Source organism: Homalodisca vitripennis, chromosome 3, assembly GCF_021130785.1.
Source record: "Homalodisca vitripennis isolate AUS2020 chromosome 3, UT_GWSS_2.1, whole genome shotgun sequence".
In the NCBI taxonomy this organism is placed as follows: Eukaryota; Metazoa; Arthropoda; class Insecta; order Hemiptera; family Cicadellidae; genus Homalodisca; species Homalodisca vitripennis.
In genome coordinates, this window is record NC_060209.1 from 149,790,272 (window position 1) to 149,807,962 (window position 17,691).

The window sequence follows — 17,691 nt, forward strand, 5'->3', positions numbered from 1 at the left end:
TTTGCGTCTGAAGAGATACAGAAAAAGTTGGTGACGTGAAGTTAAAAAAGGAACATCATATTACATCAGATACTCCTAGACTATACAATAGGTCTGTATGGTTTCCCAGCGGCCACCCAGTGTAACCCAGATATGAGGCGTTTTCGATGTCACAGACGCTGCATTTAGCTGAAGAATTTAAATTTCTATATATATATATATATATATATATACATATATATATATATACACACGCAAAAATAAATATTATACAAATTACATAAATTATTTATTATTTATATTATTATAAATACATTTTTAATTATTGATGACTTCTATTTTGGTTTCTTCATTATTTTTTTCATAGATTATCTATATACCTCAGTCCAGAGCTCTGGAAGTTAAGCAGAATTTTGTTTTATTCAAATAAATTTAAAAGGAAATAAAGCAAGATATGTTATTAACCAGGTTGATCACTAGAGGTGTGTTTGTAACACGTTTTAGTGTAATTACGTATTTATGTTTTGTTTCATTAAGGTAGGTGGTTACGAACTTTGGAAAACAACATGAATCAAGCTAGCGTAGTACTGAGTTTCGCAGGCCTTCAGTAAATATAAATAAATTACCAGACGTATATTTTTAGAATATAAAAAATGTGCAGTATTATGGTCTTATAAACATTTTAATTATCACATTATGTAGCCAATTAATGCATGAATAGATTTGTATTAACTAAGATAAAAATTATATTGTAGTTATAAATATATTTTAAGCTTAATGACACTTGTGCAGTAGTCTATTACTCTTCTTTATGATACAATACTACAAATTATACTTTATAATCTACCGTAACTCCGTTTTTATAGTATTCAAATACCCCAGGTAGTTTTTGTTATATTTTAGTTCTTCTACAAAGCATATAAAATTTTCTGTTATATATTTTTTTATTATATTAACATTTAGCTTATATATAGAAAGACTTCTACTTTACTAGGCACCTACGGTTATCTATACGCACTGGATGTTTCAACTTCAACATTACGAAACGACACTACTCGCTTAAATACAATTCTGCTAACCTTTTTCTGAATTATAGCATATAAATAAATGCAAATATGAAATTAAATATCTTGATTACAAAGTTTTTCTATCTTAAAATTAATTTAAATCCATAAGGACGTAACCAAAAAGCGTTCGTTATAGATAATTTTACAAATACTTTTCTTTAAAGGCCATTGGTTTTCACTTATTGTTTCATTTATTTCGCTCATAAATGATTGTTAATAGCTTCGTACAACTCCCTTGTCATTTTAAGCGCATTCGTGTGACACTCGTTTTGGACAATTGATTAACCGTCTTAAATAATAAAACGGAAAGCAAAGATTTCTTGAGATTATGTTTTCTATTACATTGCGATATCGTTTTAATTTGATTAACTCAGCAATGTTCTAAAACTAGAACACATTCTACTATTGATGCTTACTATTGATAAACATCAATACTAATAAGTATTCATTAGAATTTATAACTTAAAAAATTACTGCTTTCGTAGTGTGTGTGATAACAAAAAATATCGGAATTTCTAATATAATAGCAAATTGAAATAAATTTTCTCACGTAATTATTCATTTTGTGGCCTATAATATGTTTCAATTCATACTATAAAACAAAACATTGTTTATACTGGTCATCTTATAATTCTAGTAATACATTTCATAGACGGTCAAATAAATGGCACTTGAATCTTGAATTAGCTTTCTTTTATAAAATAAATTATAGAAAATATACAGGTTTGATATAATGTAATTAACTTATTTAAACAGAATACCTCACGGTAGTGTAGGAAACACTAGAAATGTAGATTGGGAGGAGAGAAAATGAGACACTAACATGGAATGCTGCAATGTACGTGATAATTAATGTTTGAGTACAATTTCTCTTACACGCCTGTAAATGCGTTGGAGTAAATGAAGAACAAGCACTCAGGCTTAAATTTGGCGGGAATAACCAGTTAGAGTAAGAGGCACTCAGCAATTCCCAGTCGTAATGGCGGGAATTGATAGTGTGAGTGGGGCAATTAAGCGGAAGTAGGAATTAGAAAAGAATAATTAAGTTTTCATAGCTTATTTTTCAGCCTATAAAATAAAAAGATTAATTATTATTTATATATGATTCAATATGATAGTGAATTGTGTATCACAAGATTTTTCAATGAATATACGTACATCTGAAGAAAAATAAAATAAGGATTATATAATACGCAAATATTTTAACCGTCAAATTTTAGGCAAAGCGCTTCGAAGCCGCATGATATCTCGAAAACAAATTGACCTGTATACTTACCATTTGGCATGAAAATTTATTTATGTACATGGTGAAAAAAGTCTTGATCATTCCTGAACGATTTCAGGTAAAGCAATAAATTTGGCACTGCACCAATATCATTACTGCGCCAACAAATCTACTTTTTGAAGTAACTACTATTTTTTATCATGTCAGGGAGATGACCCGAAAGGAATCAGAAGAAAATCTTAAATTATAGGAGAGGTCGAGTAGAACATCAAATTAAAAGTCTCAATTAGTACACTACAATGCCTCAAATCCGATCTCAAAGGGCTCACTCACAAAAAATTACATTGGTTTAAAGGTCGAAAAATCTACAATGTAAATCCTACTCTAGATTTTTTAATATTCTTATCTTGGCTGAAGTTGTGAAAGTTAAACTTAGTAAATCAATCCTAGACTAAAGAAATAGTTTTTAAGGTAGTTCTTGACTCTTCAAATATAATGGAGGATGGTTATAGTTATAAAATAATGTAAATTTTGAGCTATGCTTATGTTAAATTTCCCCCAACTCCTTCATACCATCCTCCATTGGATGTAAAGAGTCACTAACTACCTTAAAAACTCTCACCCAAATAATTTTGTGACTCCTTCTAGTAAACAACCTGTATAGTTCTGACAATCAAAGCGAATTTTTATAAATTATGTTCCGATTCAGATATACCTTATATTATTCAAGAACGTGTATATTTATTTATTTTGTCTTTTAAGTGTTTTTACTGTTTATTAAATATTTTTAAGCCATTTTAAATGTCATTGTGTCATTAATAGATCCAAATAAATCGTGACGAATTAAAACCGAACCCATATTCTGCGTCAATGGTAGCTATTATGTTGTTAGGTGCCCCTGCTCAAAATCCCAATGATACTATGGCACAACCCCTTGATGCCTTGATACTGTTCCTGCTGCACCCCGTCGTTATCCCTAGCGTTATTCCTCAATCCTTTATGGGTTTTTAACCAAATCTTGTCACTAACCTTCGCCCTGTGTACGATATTGTTCAGACAACACATGTGATTAGAGAAGAAAAATCCGTTGTAGGAAAACAATTGAAAAAATATTTCACCTGTTATTTCGATCATTGATACATACTGCACTTCCTTACCTTGTCCAAGCCTTTTTGCAAAGAAATGTTTGTTTTTGTTTTGAAATTTTAGTAGTTAAAAATTCCTAATAACCAAGCGCAAGAATATTTTGCTTAAGATACAATCATAAAGAAGGGAACGCATGAGAACCTATGTCAGTAAACTTTGTATAGTGTATGCAGGAATCTTTAGGGACAATAATGTAAGTTTAATTGTAGCCATAAATTGCTAAATGTGTGTATATAATGTAATATGTTGTTTATACACAGTAAACCAATTTTTTATGTATAAAAAATAATACAACTTTAGTTCTAAAAAATTACAAAAATAGTATTTTTAACTTGGATTTTGATTCTTTATTGAAAACAGTTTCTCTGTTTTAATCAGTACTTTCTGTGGTCATACATGTAGTAGTCGATACACAGTGGTTTAAAACACAATAAGTTCTGTAAGATTATTTGTCAGAAAATAAAATGACAGTGTAAAACCGTTATTAACATGTCACTTAGGCTAACCACAGAGTTAGTAATGGCAGTTTTAATCCTGTGGACAATGGCCGGGAACTTCACACGGAGGTGTGATTAAGGCCACTGTAACCGGCTTTTGTCGATCGTATTTATTGGATCGTATTATTATTACGCGTATTATCGACATATTTGTAAAATTCACAGTTTACCTTCATAACCATCTAACAAAAAATCAAATTAATGATTAATTTATGCGATGAAATTATAACTATAATATCTAGAAAAGAAGATCTTTTGATTTGGTGAGTATGATAGTTCGCTATGGATACACATTCATTTATTGTATACCTTTTAGTGTTACAATTCTGGTGAAACGTGATAAGATACCTGTTAATATATTTTATTGAGATTTTATTTAGGGATCAAAACATAGCACTTTACTCCTAAGTCAGACCTCTTCCTATGGACCATTTAAAACGATAATGATTTAAATGGATACGTTTAATTAGAAGACAAACATTGTAATTGCGTGAGATTTAGTTAAGACAAGCAGGAGTACGCAAGATCACTTGTCGCGTAGCTCATTTAATTATCGTTGTATTTTGCAAGCTGACAATCAGCCAGGAGATACCTTTTTGCAGCCCCCAGGTAGACAGATGAAATGTCTTCCCAGCTCAATGAGTAATAGGCTTCAGTGATAGTTAGTAAAACACCATGGTTTACTAGCCCTTCGGTTCTATTTTTGTTGCCAGAATTCGAGCAGTAAATCGGTAAGCGTCCAGGATCTGACGGTGTCGAGAAGTGGAGAAAGCTTGCTCTGGGCACACGATAGACTTTACGATAATACTGCGTCAATTGCTTGCTATCCGATGAAAATTTATTTCACATTATTTTTTTATATACAGAACATTTTACTATTATATATTCTTTAAATTACTCTCGAGTGCAAATGGTTAAGTTAGTAAGAATATATCTTGTTAATTTACAAATTATGAGTATATAGATTGCAAGGACGTAAACATACCTGGTAAAATAATACAACTTTTTCAGTATTGCTTGTATTTTATTTTAAATTACAAAATAGTCACAAGATTTAAATGTTGTGGAAATTGCATAAATCATAGTAAAGACAAGCATGATCAGATCTAGAAGTTAGAAAACGTTAAACAATTACTTTAGTTACTCTTCAAGTATTTAGAGTATCGTTATTTCCACCCCTACTGGTCAATAAAGGAAAAAAAATTGAAAATTATCATTTATAGTTTTCAAATAGGTGAAAATTGTTGCTTCTATAATATGAATTTACTTCATAATATTTTTAGTTTAGTAGCTAACTGCATAAAGTATGAATACAAAATTTTAATCTTATTATTTTAATTTGAGATTTTGTTTTTATTTTTTAGTGTTTTGAAATTGGTATTCATCTTTGGTAAAATATTTCCCTGAATAACACACTATATTTCCTAAGCTTGACATTTTTATATTTGTCAGAGCAATACAACATTTAAGAAGCTTGCCATAAATTCAAGGGATAGCTAAAAAATAATACTAAATACAATATAATGAAATATTTTTAATTTGTGTTACTTAAGACAAAAAAGACAACAACAAAATAAGTTTCATGACTTTGATTTTGTAATTAAAGATTTAAAAGAATGTGGGTCTAATAAACAGATAGTGTTTTAAGAATATTTTTGTGAGTGGGCATTGACAGATGCTCGCATTTTAATACACATGCAGTTATTATTACTTACTGTATGTGTGTATAATAAAATTAATAGTTTGATAAGTTTATGTTAGTCCACGTAAGTATGTAAAAAAATTTTTATACTTTTAATGAGTACTTGTTGATAAAAATAAATGTCACTGCCTTTAGTGCATTTTAGAGTATAATTAAAAGATGCTTAACTATGAACTATTTGCCATAAAATAAATAATATTATAAACAGCACACATGTTAGTCACATCATAGCCATAGGTCGTCATAATGTCGAGTGACGAAATGTCAAATATGAATGGCAGAACGCGCGCCTTAACCCGGAATCACGCTTTGAGTTTTTTTTACTTTTGAACGCCTGCTAGATCCGAATACAGCTCCATCATGCACAGCTGACTGCGACCGGGAAGTTATACAATGGACAGCCCGCGATTGAGTAGTACATAAAGGGTGTAAATTAAGTCCTGATACGCCTCGATACATTCCAAACGGATTGAGATAGCGATTTAAAATCTTCACCATACCGATTAAAATCCTTATTTGGACTTTTTCAGTATAAAAAGTTTATCCCCTTATTCAAAAAAGGGTTGTAAGGGGGTAACTTTAAATTTTAAAATTTCAACCCTTATCTTGCGACATGTCGTACTAAAGGATTATTTAATAGAAGGACAATGACACTAAGAAATCACCTCTACACCGTTTCTAGCAAATATTATGGGCAAATAACGTAAAACTTAATAATCTGTAGGGACAATGCCAATTTCTTGTGCATATCAACAAAATGCATGCGTGATATCTTTTTGTAAGATTTTGAGAGGCCCAGCTTATCCTTTTACGTAGTGTCTAATATTTTTAGTGAGGTGTTTTTTTAGAGATGGAATTACAATATAAGGGGTTACTTGCGCATAGCTTTTGCTTGGATCATCGTATCGTCTACCATTTTTGTGGGAACATTTTTTACCCACAAATATAAAAAAATTAATAATTATCTTCACGGTGTATATTGATATCTAAATCCGTTTTAAATATATTCAGGCTTATCAGGACCTGATTTAAACCCCTAGTTGTAAAGGGTTGTTTACCTATAACTTTTGGTAGGATCGTCATAAAGATGTTTTTTCCATATCAATGTGATTATTTTGAATTTACCTTCAAATTACATGTCACAAGATAGGGGTTGCAGTTTGAAAATTTAAAGAAACCCTCCTCTACCACTCCTTTTCAACAAAGATGGTGAACTATTTTCATTCTTCAATAAGTTCAACACATTATTTTAATAGTTATGGCGAAGATTGTACGTACATTGATATCTCAATCCGTTTGGAGTATATCGAGGCGCATCAGGACTTACTTTAAATCCCGCATATGCAAGGGATAGACATGAACCATAATCGAACGCATTCTTGGTTATGTATAAAGTATATGTATTTAGTACATGTATAGAGTTCAATACCATGTAATATTATTTATTTATGTATCGGAATATTATATAATCCTACCTCTTAGGCGAATTGAAGACCATCCTTATCATTAGACATACACTTTTATAGTAATATGATTGAAATAAAGTTCTGTTGCTAAGTAATATAAAGGAAATTAACCTTGAAATATTTTTTCGAAAAAAATACCCTTCAAAGGGTTACTAAATTAAAATGTTGAGAAATTTTCTGTCTTTATTGGGTCGAAATGAAATTTCTGTTGTTTCTTCAAGGCATGCGTCAAGGGTAAGCTTTAAAGACATATTTTACAAGCAAAACTGTACCTGTTTGACGATTTTTAAAATTAATAGCTTATAATATATGTATCAAGAATATTTAATTTAAGGCCTTCTTTTTATATTAAATCAATTAGGTGGGAGTAAGCCATAAAACGTGTCGCGTAACAGGCTTCTCTAAAGCTGTATGCAAAATTTCAAACCAATAGCTCATTTCATTTTTGGGATGTTGTTTGCATGAAAAGACAGAAAATAATACTGTAAAGACATGTCCCAACAGGCAAAAAGATAGATTGAACCATTCTAATGAATGGTTGAAATGAATTTCCACGCAAACTCTAAAATCTGCAGATGAAATCACTCTCTAGTTAACCTGCAGGTATTTAACTGTATTTCTCGGCCAAATTCTATAGTAGGACTTGACTATCGCCAAAAACGACGTGATTGATTAAAAATGACGTTATATGCAAAAATTTAAGTCAATTTGGCCTTGAGATAACTAATGAAATACTCACGGGAAAATAGATAGGCAGACGACAGAAGAGACGTTTTGCCACAACTCTTAGAAATAGATCAAGAAATGCACAATATTTCTAGTTTATAAGTCAATTAATTCGGGTTTGAGATGTTACCCTGAGTTATAGGGTTTACTAAAGTTCTGCCAAATCCCATGGAAGAACATGTATGATCAACTATACCTTGTCTACAAACAAATACATCAGAGTATTGAGGGAACGAAAGTAACGAATTAAAGTATTACAACCAATTCATTACATATCATATGATTTTACTCAATTATGTTTACAAATTTGTGTATTCTTGATTTTCTCTATAATTTCCCCTATAATTTTCTTGTTGCCATAGGTTACCCAATGTAAAAATGTGTGCTGATATTCAGACAAATATACAGTGGAATACGCCATAATCCAACTCGATATTCCTCATGCAGAAATAAAGCTTCATGCAAATTATTAGGTCAGTAGGTCAGATCGTTCACGATATGTCGTTCGGATGGACAGGCCGACAAAAATGAAATGTCACCCCTAAAGTGATAGGCTTCGCTAACGTTCTGACAATATACTACCATGTTTCACTCAGATGTTGCCGTCCGGCTTACGTCTGGATATAACGAAGGAAGACCTGGACGACACGTTGGATTTCCTCAACTGGACGTTCTTGCGCGAGGAACCGCTGGTCAAGGCCATGGAAATCAAGGACACCTGTGACCTGCAGCGCTACATGAAGCGGCATGCTCAGCAATGCACAGCCTTGAAGTTGCAGGATAAGAACTGCCAGACATTAGCTGTGGCGCTCTGCAACGTCATCAACCCCAAGTCTTCCGACGATGTTCGGACATTCGCAGGTATTTTTTCATTTTATAAATATTTGTGCAGGAAATAAACATTTATATCTCAATGTATTAGGGGATGATTCAGACCAAATAAATTAAACCCTTCCTTTAAATGAACACCTACTGGCTTAGGGTAGGACTATCGTTAATATTGCCAAATTATGGCAATATTAGCATTGCCAAAATCTTAAACGAAGTCTATAATTAATAACATCTTGGCTTCTCTTTGTGATACATTCTAATAATATCATAAATGAAAAAGGACCTTTGTATATTTGGTTTGCTTTCATGCGTAAACTACTTACCCAATTCTACTGTAATTTTACATGGGCATTATTAGAGTTACTGGTATGAATACAGCCATATACTTGTGTAGAAAATTACTCCGGGCTACTCCTTACTGTTCTCTAAAGTATAAAAATCCCACCTTAGTCTCCAAAGTTGCAGAATTTAAATTTAAAGTGAAATTTAGTTAACTGTTTTGTGTAAACATAGTTTACGAGAGAAAACAACATGTTTAAATAATGTAACCATTATTTTAATGATGTTTTTTAGTTTCATAATCCAAGTTCAACTGCAACTAATAAGCTGTTGAATTTGTAGACTTTCCTTAATATTTGACAATTACGTCAAAGAAAATGAACATTTTTTTACATTTTAAAATTTATGATATAAATTCACCTAATGTAATGGATCGCAGATAACAAAGACAAATGTAAGATGAATGTAAGATACCTTTTTACATTCATTCCAGATTGAATAGTTGACGAATTAAAAGTCGCAGTAAATATAATACCCACCTTAATGAGCATAACAGTTAATTTTGAAGTGAAAACTTCTTTAGGCGCGTTGAGCGTTTTGGTAGAGGGTAAAATCCTCGGTTCGCGTCACCGACATGCTAATGATACTAACCTGCATGAAAAAGTCAGTCTCGCTGTGTTTTTTAACCGTAGACTTGGCCGCGGACTACTAACCTGCATGAAAAAGTCAGTCTCGCTGTGTTAAAACTGTCCCGGCGGAGTATGAAAACAGACTGCGAAAATCAGTGATCTTTACGGCTTCCTCTCGCGATTTAAAAGTGAAGCCAATGTCGTAAAATTCTGTAAGATGCGTCAAATTAAAGCTCTTAATATTGGCAATCTATTGGTTACATTTTTAAATATTAAAAAAATTTCGAAATAATTTTGATTATTGTTTACATTTTACATAGCTTTTACAATGACAAGAAAAAAGTAGTAAGCGAGGATTTTTTTTATTTTTTGGTCAGACAAAATTTGTCAGCGAGAAAGTTGTGTGAAAATAGATGAATATTTTTTTTGTAATTTATCATTTTTTTATTGGAAGTTTAGTTTAGCCTGTAGTAGCGTATGAAGTGATGAGTGAACGTTTCTGCCGGAACTGTAGTTGGCGCATTGGCTCACTGATACCGTATTAACTCAATAAATTAGTTTATTGTGCAATAAAAATACCTTTACGAAAGAACCAAGTTAATTTAACTAATTTATTAGTTTTAAAAATATTGTGGGTTTAATTGTTATTGCAATTATATACTTTATCCGTAGCAATAACTGTATTATTTACAACGGTGTTCAACTCACTGTTGTTCACTCGGTGTTTACTCACTTGTATTCTTTGTTTAACTAACTATTAATATTGAGCAATTACAACATATTTTTTATACAGATAAATGAATAATGAAAACAACGAATATATTTTTAAAAATTTTTAATATTTGTATGAATATTTGTATTTAAAATTTAGCATTATTCATTTTAATTATGTTTTTAATATTTAACCTCTTCATCATGAAATGAGTATTATTACGGTATAAGATTTATCTTACTAGCGTGGTAAAATAGATTTCTAGTTTTTTGATAATATTTTTTTCGTGGATTTTAAAATTGGAAAATTAAAAACGCGTCACATTTACAATTACAGATGTACTGCTACTATAACGTATTGTTAATTACTCTCAACTTAATAGTTCCGTTTTCACTTCTATCGGCAGTCCCACGACTGCTACTGTTTTTTTTATGTGTAAGCATGTCTAGATATCCAAGATTGGTTGGGTTCCTTGACAATGAAATGTGTTAAATTTACACTAACATGCTTCAACGAGCCATTCTATCCTAGACCACAGTCCGAAAAACAAGATTTCTACAGCACAAAACCTATTATGAATGCTTATTTAAATGTACACCATAATCTTACTAAAGTTCTCCACCTTATGTGGAGAATAGATGATCTTCTAAGTCGGAAAAATAAAGTAAACTCAATTTGACATACGTTAGACCAGAAATTAATTTAAACTCTCTGAAAAAGAGGCGTTTTATATGAAGTAGTGTTCTCAGTCCTACATGTTTACATATGTTTTATTTATCTAAGTGGCCCCGTAAACGAATTAGATTAGAAGTAAATAAGCTTCTTGGTCCTAAATTGCTATTCATATTTCCTTTATAGGAACAAAGAGGCAAACTCAACTACGGTACTGGAAATGTATTATATGGATTGTAGATCACACTAGCTGGAAATAAACGGTTTATTTTTTTAACCAAACTAGGTTTTGGAGACTTATGAAATATACATTTTATTGATTGGGTAACAAGGTAAACTTTCATGTGGCATGTGGAAATATAATCCAGTTGAACATGAAATACCCGACATACGTGCAAAACGTTATTATCTCCTTATTATATTAAAACCTGCATATTGTAAGGTTTATATATTCTCAATTGTTGAGCACGGCACCAAGATATTGCAAGAAGTTAGCCATTGAGTGAACATACACTGTAATACCGCGACATGCCAAACACAAACATCCATAATAAGAGTTCATATGAAGCCCAGGACACAATACAAGTCCGGGATTATCCTTCGTACAACACTGAAGATTGAGATGCTGGATTGGTTGCTTCTGGCCTTTTCCATCTTCTGCTCTCCCTATGAAATACTTTTTACACAAACAGGATATCCGAGGGTAAAATTAAATACTTTATTAACATTGGAAAGCTATTCAATACAGTTTTAATTTTCAATGACTACAAACCGCGTCATCGCAATCAAACATATTGTAAGAACCTATTATTTAAAATCAACTAGTTTCATTTGAGCTTTTGAGTTTTATGTTATTGGATTAAATAACATGAAATAAATTTATTTTTAAACTAATAGCCTATAATACTCTGGATTAATATTAATGAATATATACGCCACATATACCTATTAAACCGAGTATATATGGAGGAAGAACATTTAACAGTTAGTACATGAAAATAAATTACATTAGTTAAATATTAATATTAATAATGTAGTATATTCATAGTATTCCAGGAACCAAGAGAGATTTCCAGTTGTATAAGCTACGTTGTTTTTAGTGAAATCGTTAGAGACATTTCTCCTCAAAAAGAAATTAATTTCTAGCCGCGATAGTTTTGGTAGAGGATGAAATAGGAGGATATCAAAAAGGTAAAAAATATGAAACGATAATTTATTCTCAGATCATATTATTATAAGTTTAAAACACCAAAGCAAACTGTGACACACGTAAATAAATGTTGAATCAGGGTTAGATAACCACATGCAGACTGATTATTATGTTAAAAGTGGCAAATTTCAGTCGCTTTATCTAGTTGTTTGGCTGTAATATAACTATTATTTGTATTTGACCGTGTCATATTTACTAATATTTAAGTTTATCAATAAAAAATAGTATGGTCTGAGCAAAATACTATCGTTTAGTACTTTTAACGCTTTTTATACGATCCCATTTTGACCTCTATAGAACTAGCGCTTATGACGATATATTTTTATTCTTCACAAAAACTTCTCTGTTGGTTTCGAGAAAAGTCAGATTTATGTCTTTTGTGTTTTGAGACGTGAAAATTAGTTCTCAGATTCTAGACTATAATAATATTTTAATACCAATTTATAAGAATAATCCACAGCATCTTTTTTAATACCTGTAATATGTTTATCAGAACTATTACTATTTATTACTTTTTTTAGTTTTCACTCACTTCCTCCATTAATTTTCTTTTCATATTAATCAAACCGCGATGTGCTTCTATTTTAGGAAAGCAATGATCAATTACCTCGTATTTTGAAAAGTTATTGATTTTAAAAATAACAACACACGGTTACTTAAACATATTTCAAGTTCGTTTACACCCATTTTTTACTCCACTTAATCAGAACGGTTACCATCAAATTAACGTAATTGTATATTATTTCCCATAAAAACGTAATGAGTCAATTTCTTATCGATGTATTTATAATGTATATTATTCCAATGATTCAAAAATGTGCTTAGTTACATATCTGTCTTATGGCAAGACTACTTTTATTGAAGCTACCAGGGTAAAGAAGTATATTAAAGAAATGTGTTGCAAAACATGTCGTCCCTGCATTGCATTACACAGAAATAACAATATCAATGCAGATGCAGACGAGAGAGAAACTTTATTGGCCGTAACCTCCTTTCAGGATAACGACCCCATATAAATGGCTCTGCTGATACCTTTATCATATAAACTTTTGTCTGAATAAAACCAAGTAACTGCTTTGTTTCTACGTACTGTGTTCAACTTTTCTGAGTTCAGTAATCAAGAGATCGTTATCGTCGAAAACGATATAAGCAATAACATGATTATCATTAAATTTCCAAATTACGTAAAATTAACTTAGTTTTTTTTTTAAGCCTGCTGTACTGGCGGCCTTTTTCATTTTAGCCACATGAGAATGTTAGACTTAAAACACTCTAATGCCCGTATTCATCCGTAGAATACGCCATCAGATGGAAACTCACTTACAAATTTTGCTTCATTAGCAACCCGAAATTAAACATTGTTTAAAATAGCAGTGATCTCATAAGGGGTTATTATGATGGTGTGACCTAAGAAGATTGTTACATTCCTTGTTGAATGCTGCTTTCAGGCTACTACAAAAAGTAATATCTAACAGGCATTTTCTCAGCATATTCTAACACTAAGCGGCGGGATCAACCGAAGATATACCGTAAAACAATTTAGACAAATGTAATTTAGATTTTGAGAAATAATATACAAATATAATATTTAGGAATAAAAATCAAAATAAAAATCGGTTAATGTTGCCATATTAAACTATTTGGAGTTAAGGCGTACAGTAACGTGACTAAACCGTACAGAAGTGTACGTCATGCACTCTCGTAGGAATTTAAAAACTTATCCTAAATTTCCGTCACCTATCCAATCATTTTTAGTGATCAAAAGAGAGCTTAAGAGAATTAATTTGTTATGACCATTTAGTAACTAGCAAAAAAAAGAAATGTTATTCACTCACCTCTTTTTTGGAAATACCCCAAAGTTATAAGAGAAATTGTAAAAATAAGTTTTTTCACTGTAACACTGGCGCTTGTATGCATGGTGAAGCGTACTCAACCCTGAAAACTTGCGCGGTAGGCCATTAGATTCCAACACTGATCAGAGCCGTATAGCTTTAAATCTATGCAAAAAAGATTTTTAAGATTTAAATTATACGTGTACAAACGCATGTTACTTTTTGTGTACGTTTTATTGGTAAATGATGTAAATAAAAATGTGTACGGTTTTTATTAAATATTATAAAATATACTCTCTATTAGAAACAGTTAAAATATGTTTTGCAACATATCGATTATGTATTGTTATATTATTATACTTAAGTTTGATATTTTACTTATATAATAAATCTAAGGTGGTTTCAGTAAACACACTGTAATAGCTATAATACATGTACACACGTAATGTTATACGTAATATATTTACCCGTCATTTTTGCTAGAGTGCAGTATATGCGACCAAAGGACAAAGCGACTGCTGAACCTGTGGGCAGATATCTCGGACAGCCATAATCTGTATAAGTGTTTCAAAGTGCGGGAGATTTGGGAGATATCCATAATGGCCACTGCGCCGAGTTTTCGAGGCAAGGGTTTTGGCAAGATGCTCCTGAAGGAGGCTCGTCATCTTGGGAAACAGGTCAGTATATTAACTTACCTTTAACTTTAGTTGCCACAGTTTTCATAGACGTTTTCAAGTGTCATTGTGTTCGAATTCAGTGTTGAATAGTATACACTTTTTAACCTTACATTTGAAAGATTAACAATTTTTATTTCACTAATGCTTTATGTAATCTATTAACCTCATTGCATTCTTATGATTCTATTTATGCATCATCTCTCTAATTTTTTTAAAATTTAAGAACTTCGGTTTTTCAAATCTGTTTTTTTTTTAAGAACGTTATGGAAGCATTTTTTGTGTAATTGTTAAGTTTCAAATGAATGGATATTAGAGTTACCTCAACCTTTATATGGACAGGAAATTTAAGAAAATTGATATGTGCCTTGGCTGAAAAATTCAAAAACATTCTTTTATTATATAACAAGGTAACACACTAGTAGACTATGTAATTCCATAAATTTCTACAGTCATTTTAGTAATGTCATTGTGTTAAAGAAACTATGTGTTTTCAAATTCATTTATACTAAATAAACTATGTGGTTTTCTAGTTCAAGATCATTGTGCCGACAGGCGGTTTTATATTATTAATGACCCGGAGAGGGCCTTATTGAAATCCCTTCGTCTGGGTGATACCTCTTGGTAAAAATATCCAAGTTCCATAAAACTAGTTAAATAGGTGCCTCTTGATCTGGAGTGAAAAGGTCCAGGCAGTCGGTAGTCCATCTGCCTGTATATGCATACGCCTGCCCATTTGTACGATAACTCTTAATAAAGATCCTAGACACTTGAAACTCGGAAAATGGGTGCGTCTTCATCCAAGGCACCTGTTATATCTTGATGCATATGTATCAACAATATTACGCATTTTAGCTGATACAAATTCAAAGCGAGAACCCTACTTTTGATACGGTGAAACACAATAAATCAAATACAAAATAGTAAGATTCGCTTCTTATTAAGTTATTTTTGCTACACTCTTGTATTTGAAATACACGTAAACATACCTTTAACAGGCTGCTTTGCTTTATTTGTAATAAGCTTATTTTCATAAAAAATTTAAACTAATATCTTTATCAAACTATAATAGTTTATTAATCTATTTATGCTAGATATTTAATAATCTAGAAATATGAGGATTTTGATTTTTTATTTTGCTAGCTTATTATTTATGTAAGTCGAGGATATAATTTTGTACAGTACATTATTTTCTGTTTTGAGTTTCCAATGGCTCCCAACGATAATTAACGAAAACTTTGTGATTGTTGACAGGAGGGGCTCTCCATTACCCGCGTGGACTGCACAAATCACCACACTGCCAATCTGGCATACGACCTCAAGTTTGTCACGTTGCCTCCTCGCCACGTGCTTACTTACAGAGACAGGAGGGGCACGCCTTGGCTGCCTGCCTGCCCTCCCCACCCTCAGGGCCACGTGGTTGTCGCCTACGACTTCCTCACTTGACACAGCCTACTTGCCACTATATCTGGAAGGAACTTTAAATTAATAAATACAAAATTATATTTTTGTTATTCTCACAACAGATCTATTTATTGAACTTAATGGTGTAGCGAAAATTTAAGGTATATGCCATCCTTACGAGGTTAGAGGCGCTGTATGGGTCGGTTACAGGTGATCTTGGACATACGAAGATACTAATTGTTAAAGAGTGTATTGAATGGTGTATTGCAATGGTTCATTACTTTTAGTACTACAAATTAATTGGTTGAGCGTTATTGAAAACCCGAGGGGCTGCAAAAAACTCAATTTCTGTACGATATCTTGAAAATGAACTGACGTATTCACTGTTCATGTTGAACACCCTTTACTGTAGCAACATCGATTTCGATGACGGTGTATGTCACTCCATAGGATTTAGCTGAGCATAAGCAAACGATTTTACATGATGGAAATAAAATAATTATAGAATAAATGAATCTGCAAAAAACTGAGCACAATCATATGAGATAAGAAAATTTGCAGTGTAATGGAATAAGAATACAACCACTACTACTTAAATTTTTTTTAGTTTTTTCATTGATTGTAAATTATTTATGCAATCTCACAGAAGCTTGTTAAGCAACACGTGTGCGGTGTATACCTAACATGTTTTAAAGAGGTTAAGTAGTGTGTTACCCTTTCTCCAATTCATGAATATAAACTTAGTGGGTCGTATAGCCTGATCTGTGGTACATTAAATATTCTCTGAAATACAAATTATGTTAAAAATAGTGTGTACGAAATATTGAATGTTTTGCATTAATTCTTAAAATAATATCAGTTACTGAGAAATGAAATGAAAGAAAGCCTTAAAATGTAACGCTTTCTGGCTAACGAAACCTTATTGGATAGTAAGAACTAACTACCAGTAAGAATTTTGACGAGATCTATTGTTTAGTTCTATTGCAATAGTTCGATGTTTGTTATTATAGAAACAATAGATGTTTATTTCTATGCGAGTCAAGACTACCGTGGGCATTGAAATGTAAAGAAATGGAGGTAGTTAACGAGATGATAAATAAAATTCATACAAATCCTTACTGGGTGAGAAGTAAAAACAATATAATATAGGACGATCTGGCGCAAGATAACCGAATCAAGCAACTTCGAGCGTAGCTGCTACTTGGATGGCTAACCTCTGAGCGGTCCTGTCCCCTCAAGGGGTCCGCGTGCCCGGCCACTGGTGGTGGTTAGGAAGTCAACTCTAAGCCTTTACTCACCAGGTTAAAGAGGGCTTCTGAGCTCTAACTTCGCAAGGTAAAATAATGCTTTCTCTTACTTGGACTTGTTTCGTCATCGACATTTTTACTTTTAATTAATAAAAATGTTTATGGCATAATCTCATTCTTTAATTAGATCGGTTGAACTTATCTGTTAATCACTTAATGAATGAGTGTTTTGTTTATTTCAAACTAAAACATTTGATTACCAATTTACACCGAGTCATAAGTAGCCTTCCTGCATTAAAAATTCCAAGATAATATCTCTACAACGCTACATTAAATACAAAAGTATGAACTAGGTTTTCTTTTATATAACATTCATAAAAAGACGCAATAAAT

At 31.8% G+C, this 17,691-nt stretch overlaps 1 protein-coding gene across 1 annotated transcript; it reads left to right on the top strand.

The window, feature by feature from the left end:
* Positions 1-7,182: 7,182 nt before the first annotated feature.
* LOC124358754 lies at positions 7,183-16,167 on the top strand. Its single transcript, XM_046811051.1, has 4 exons — positions 7,183-7,316; positions 8,405-8,669; positions 14,457-14,650; positions 15,902-16,167. Exons 1-4 carry the CDS (start codon positions 7,245-7,247, stop codon positions 16,091-16,093), a joined length of 723 nt encoding a protein of 240 aa, XP_046667007.1. The 5' UTR covers positions 7,183-7,244; the 3' UTR covers positions 16,094-16,167.
* The last annotated feature ends 1,524 nt before the right edge of the window (positions 16,168-17,691 follow it).

What these genes read in the sequence shown, in the direction of transcription:
- LOC124358754 (XM_046811051.1), top strand. Translation starts at nt 7,245, where the DNA reads ATGTTGAGAAATTTTCTGTCTTTATTGGGTCGAAATGAAATTTCTGTT. An exon ending in CTTCAAGGCATGCGTCAAGG is followed by an intron (nt 7,317 to 8,404) that starts GTAAGCTTTAAA and finishes TGTTTCACTCAG; the next exon opens with ATGTTGCCGTCCGGCTTACG. An exon ending in CGATGTTCGGACATTCGCAG is followed by an intron (nt 8,670 to 14,456) that starts GTATTTTTTCAT and finishes CATTTTTGCTAG; the next exon opens with AGTGCAGTATATGCGACCAA.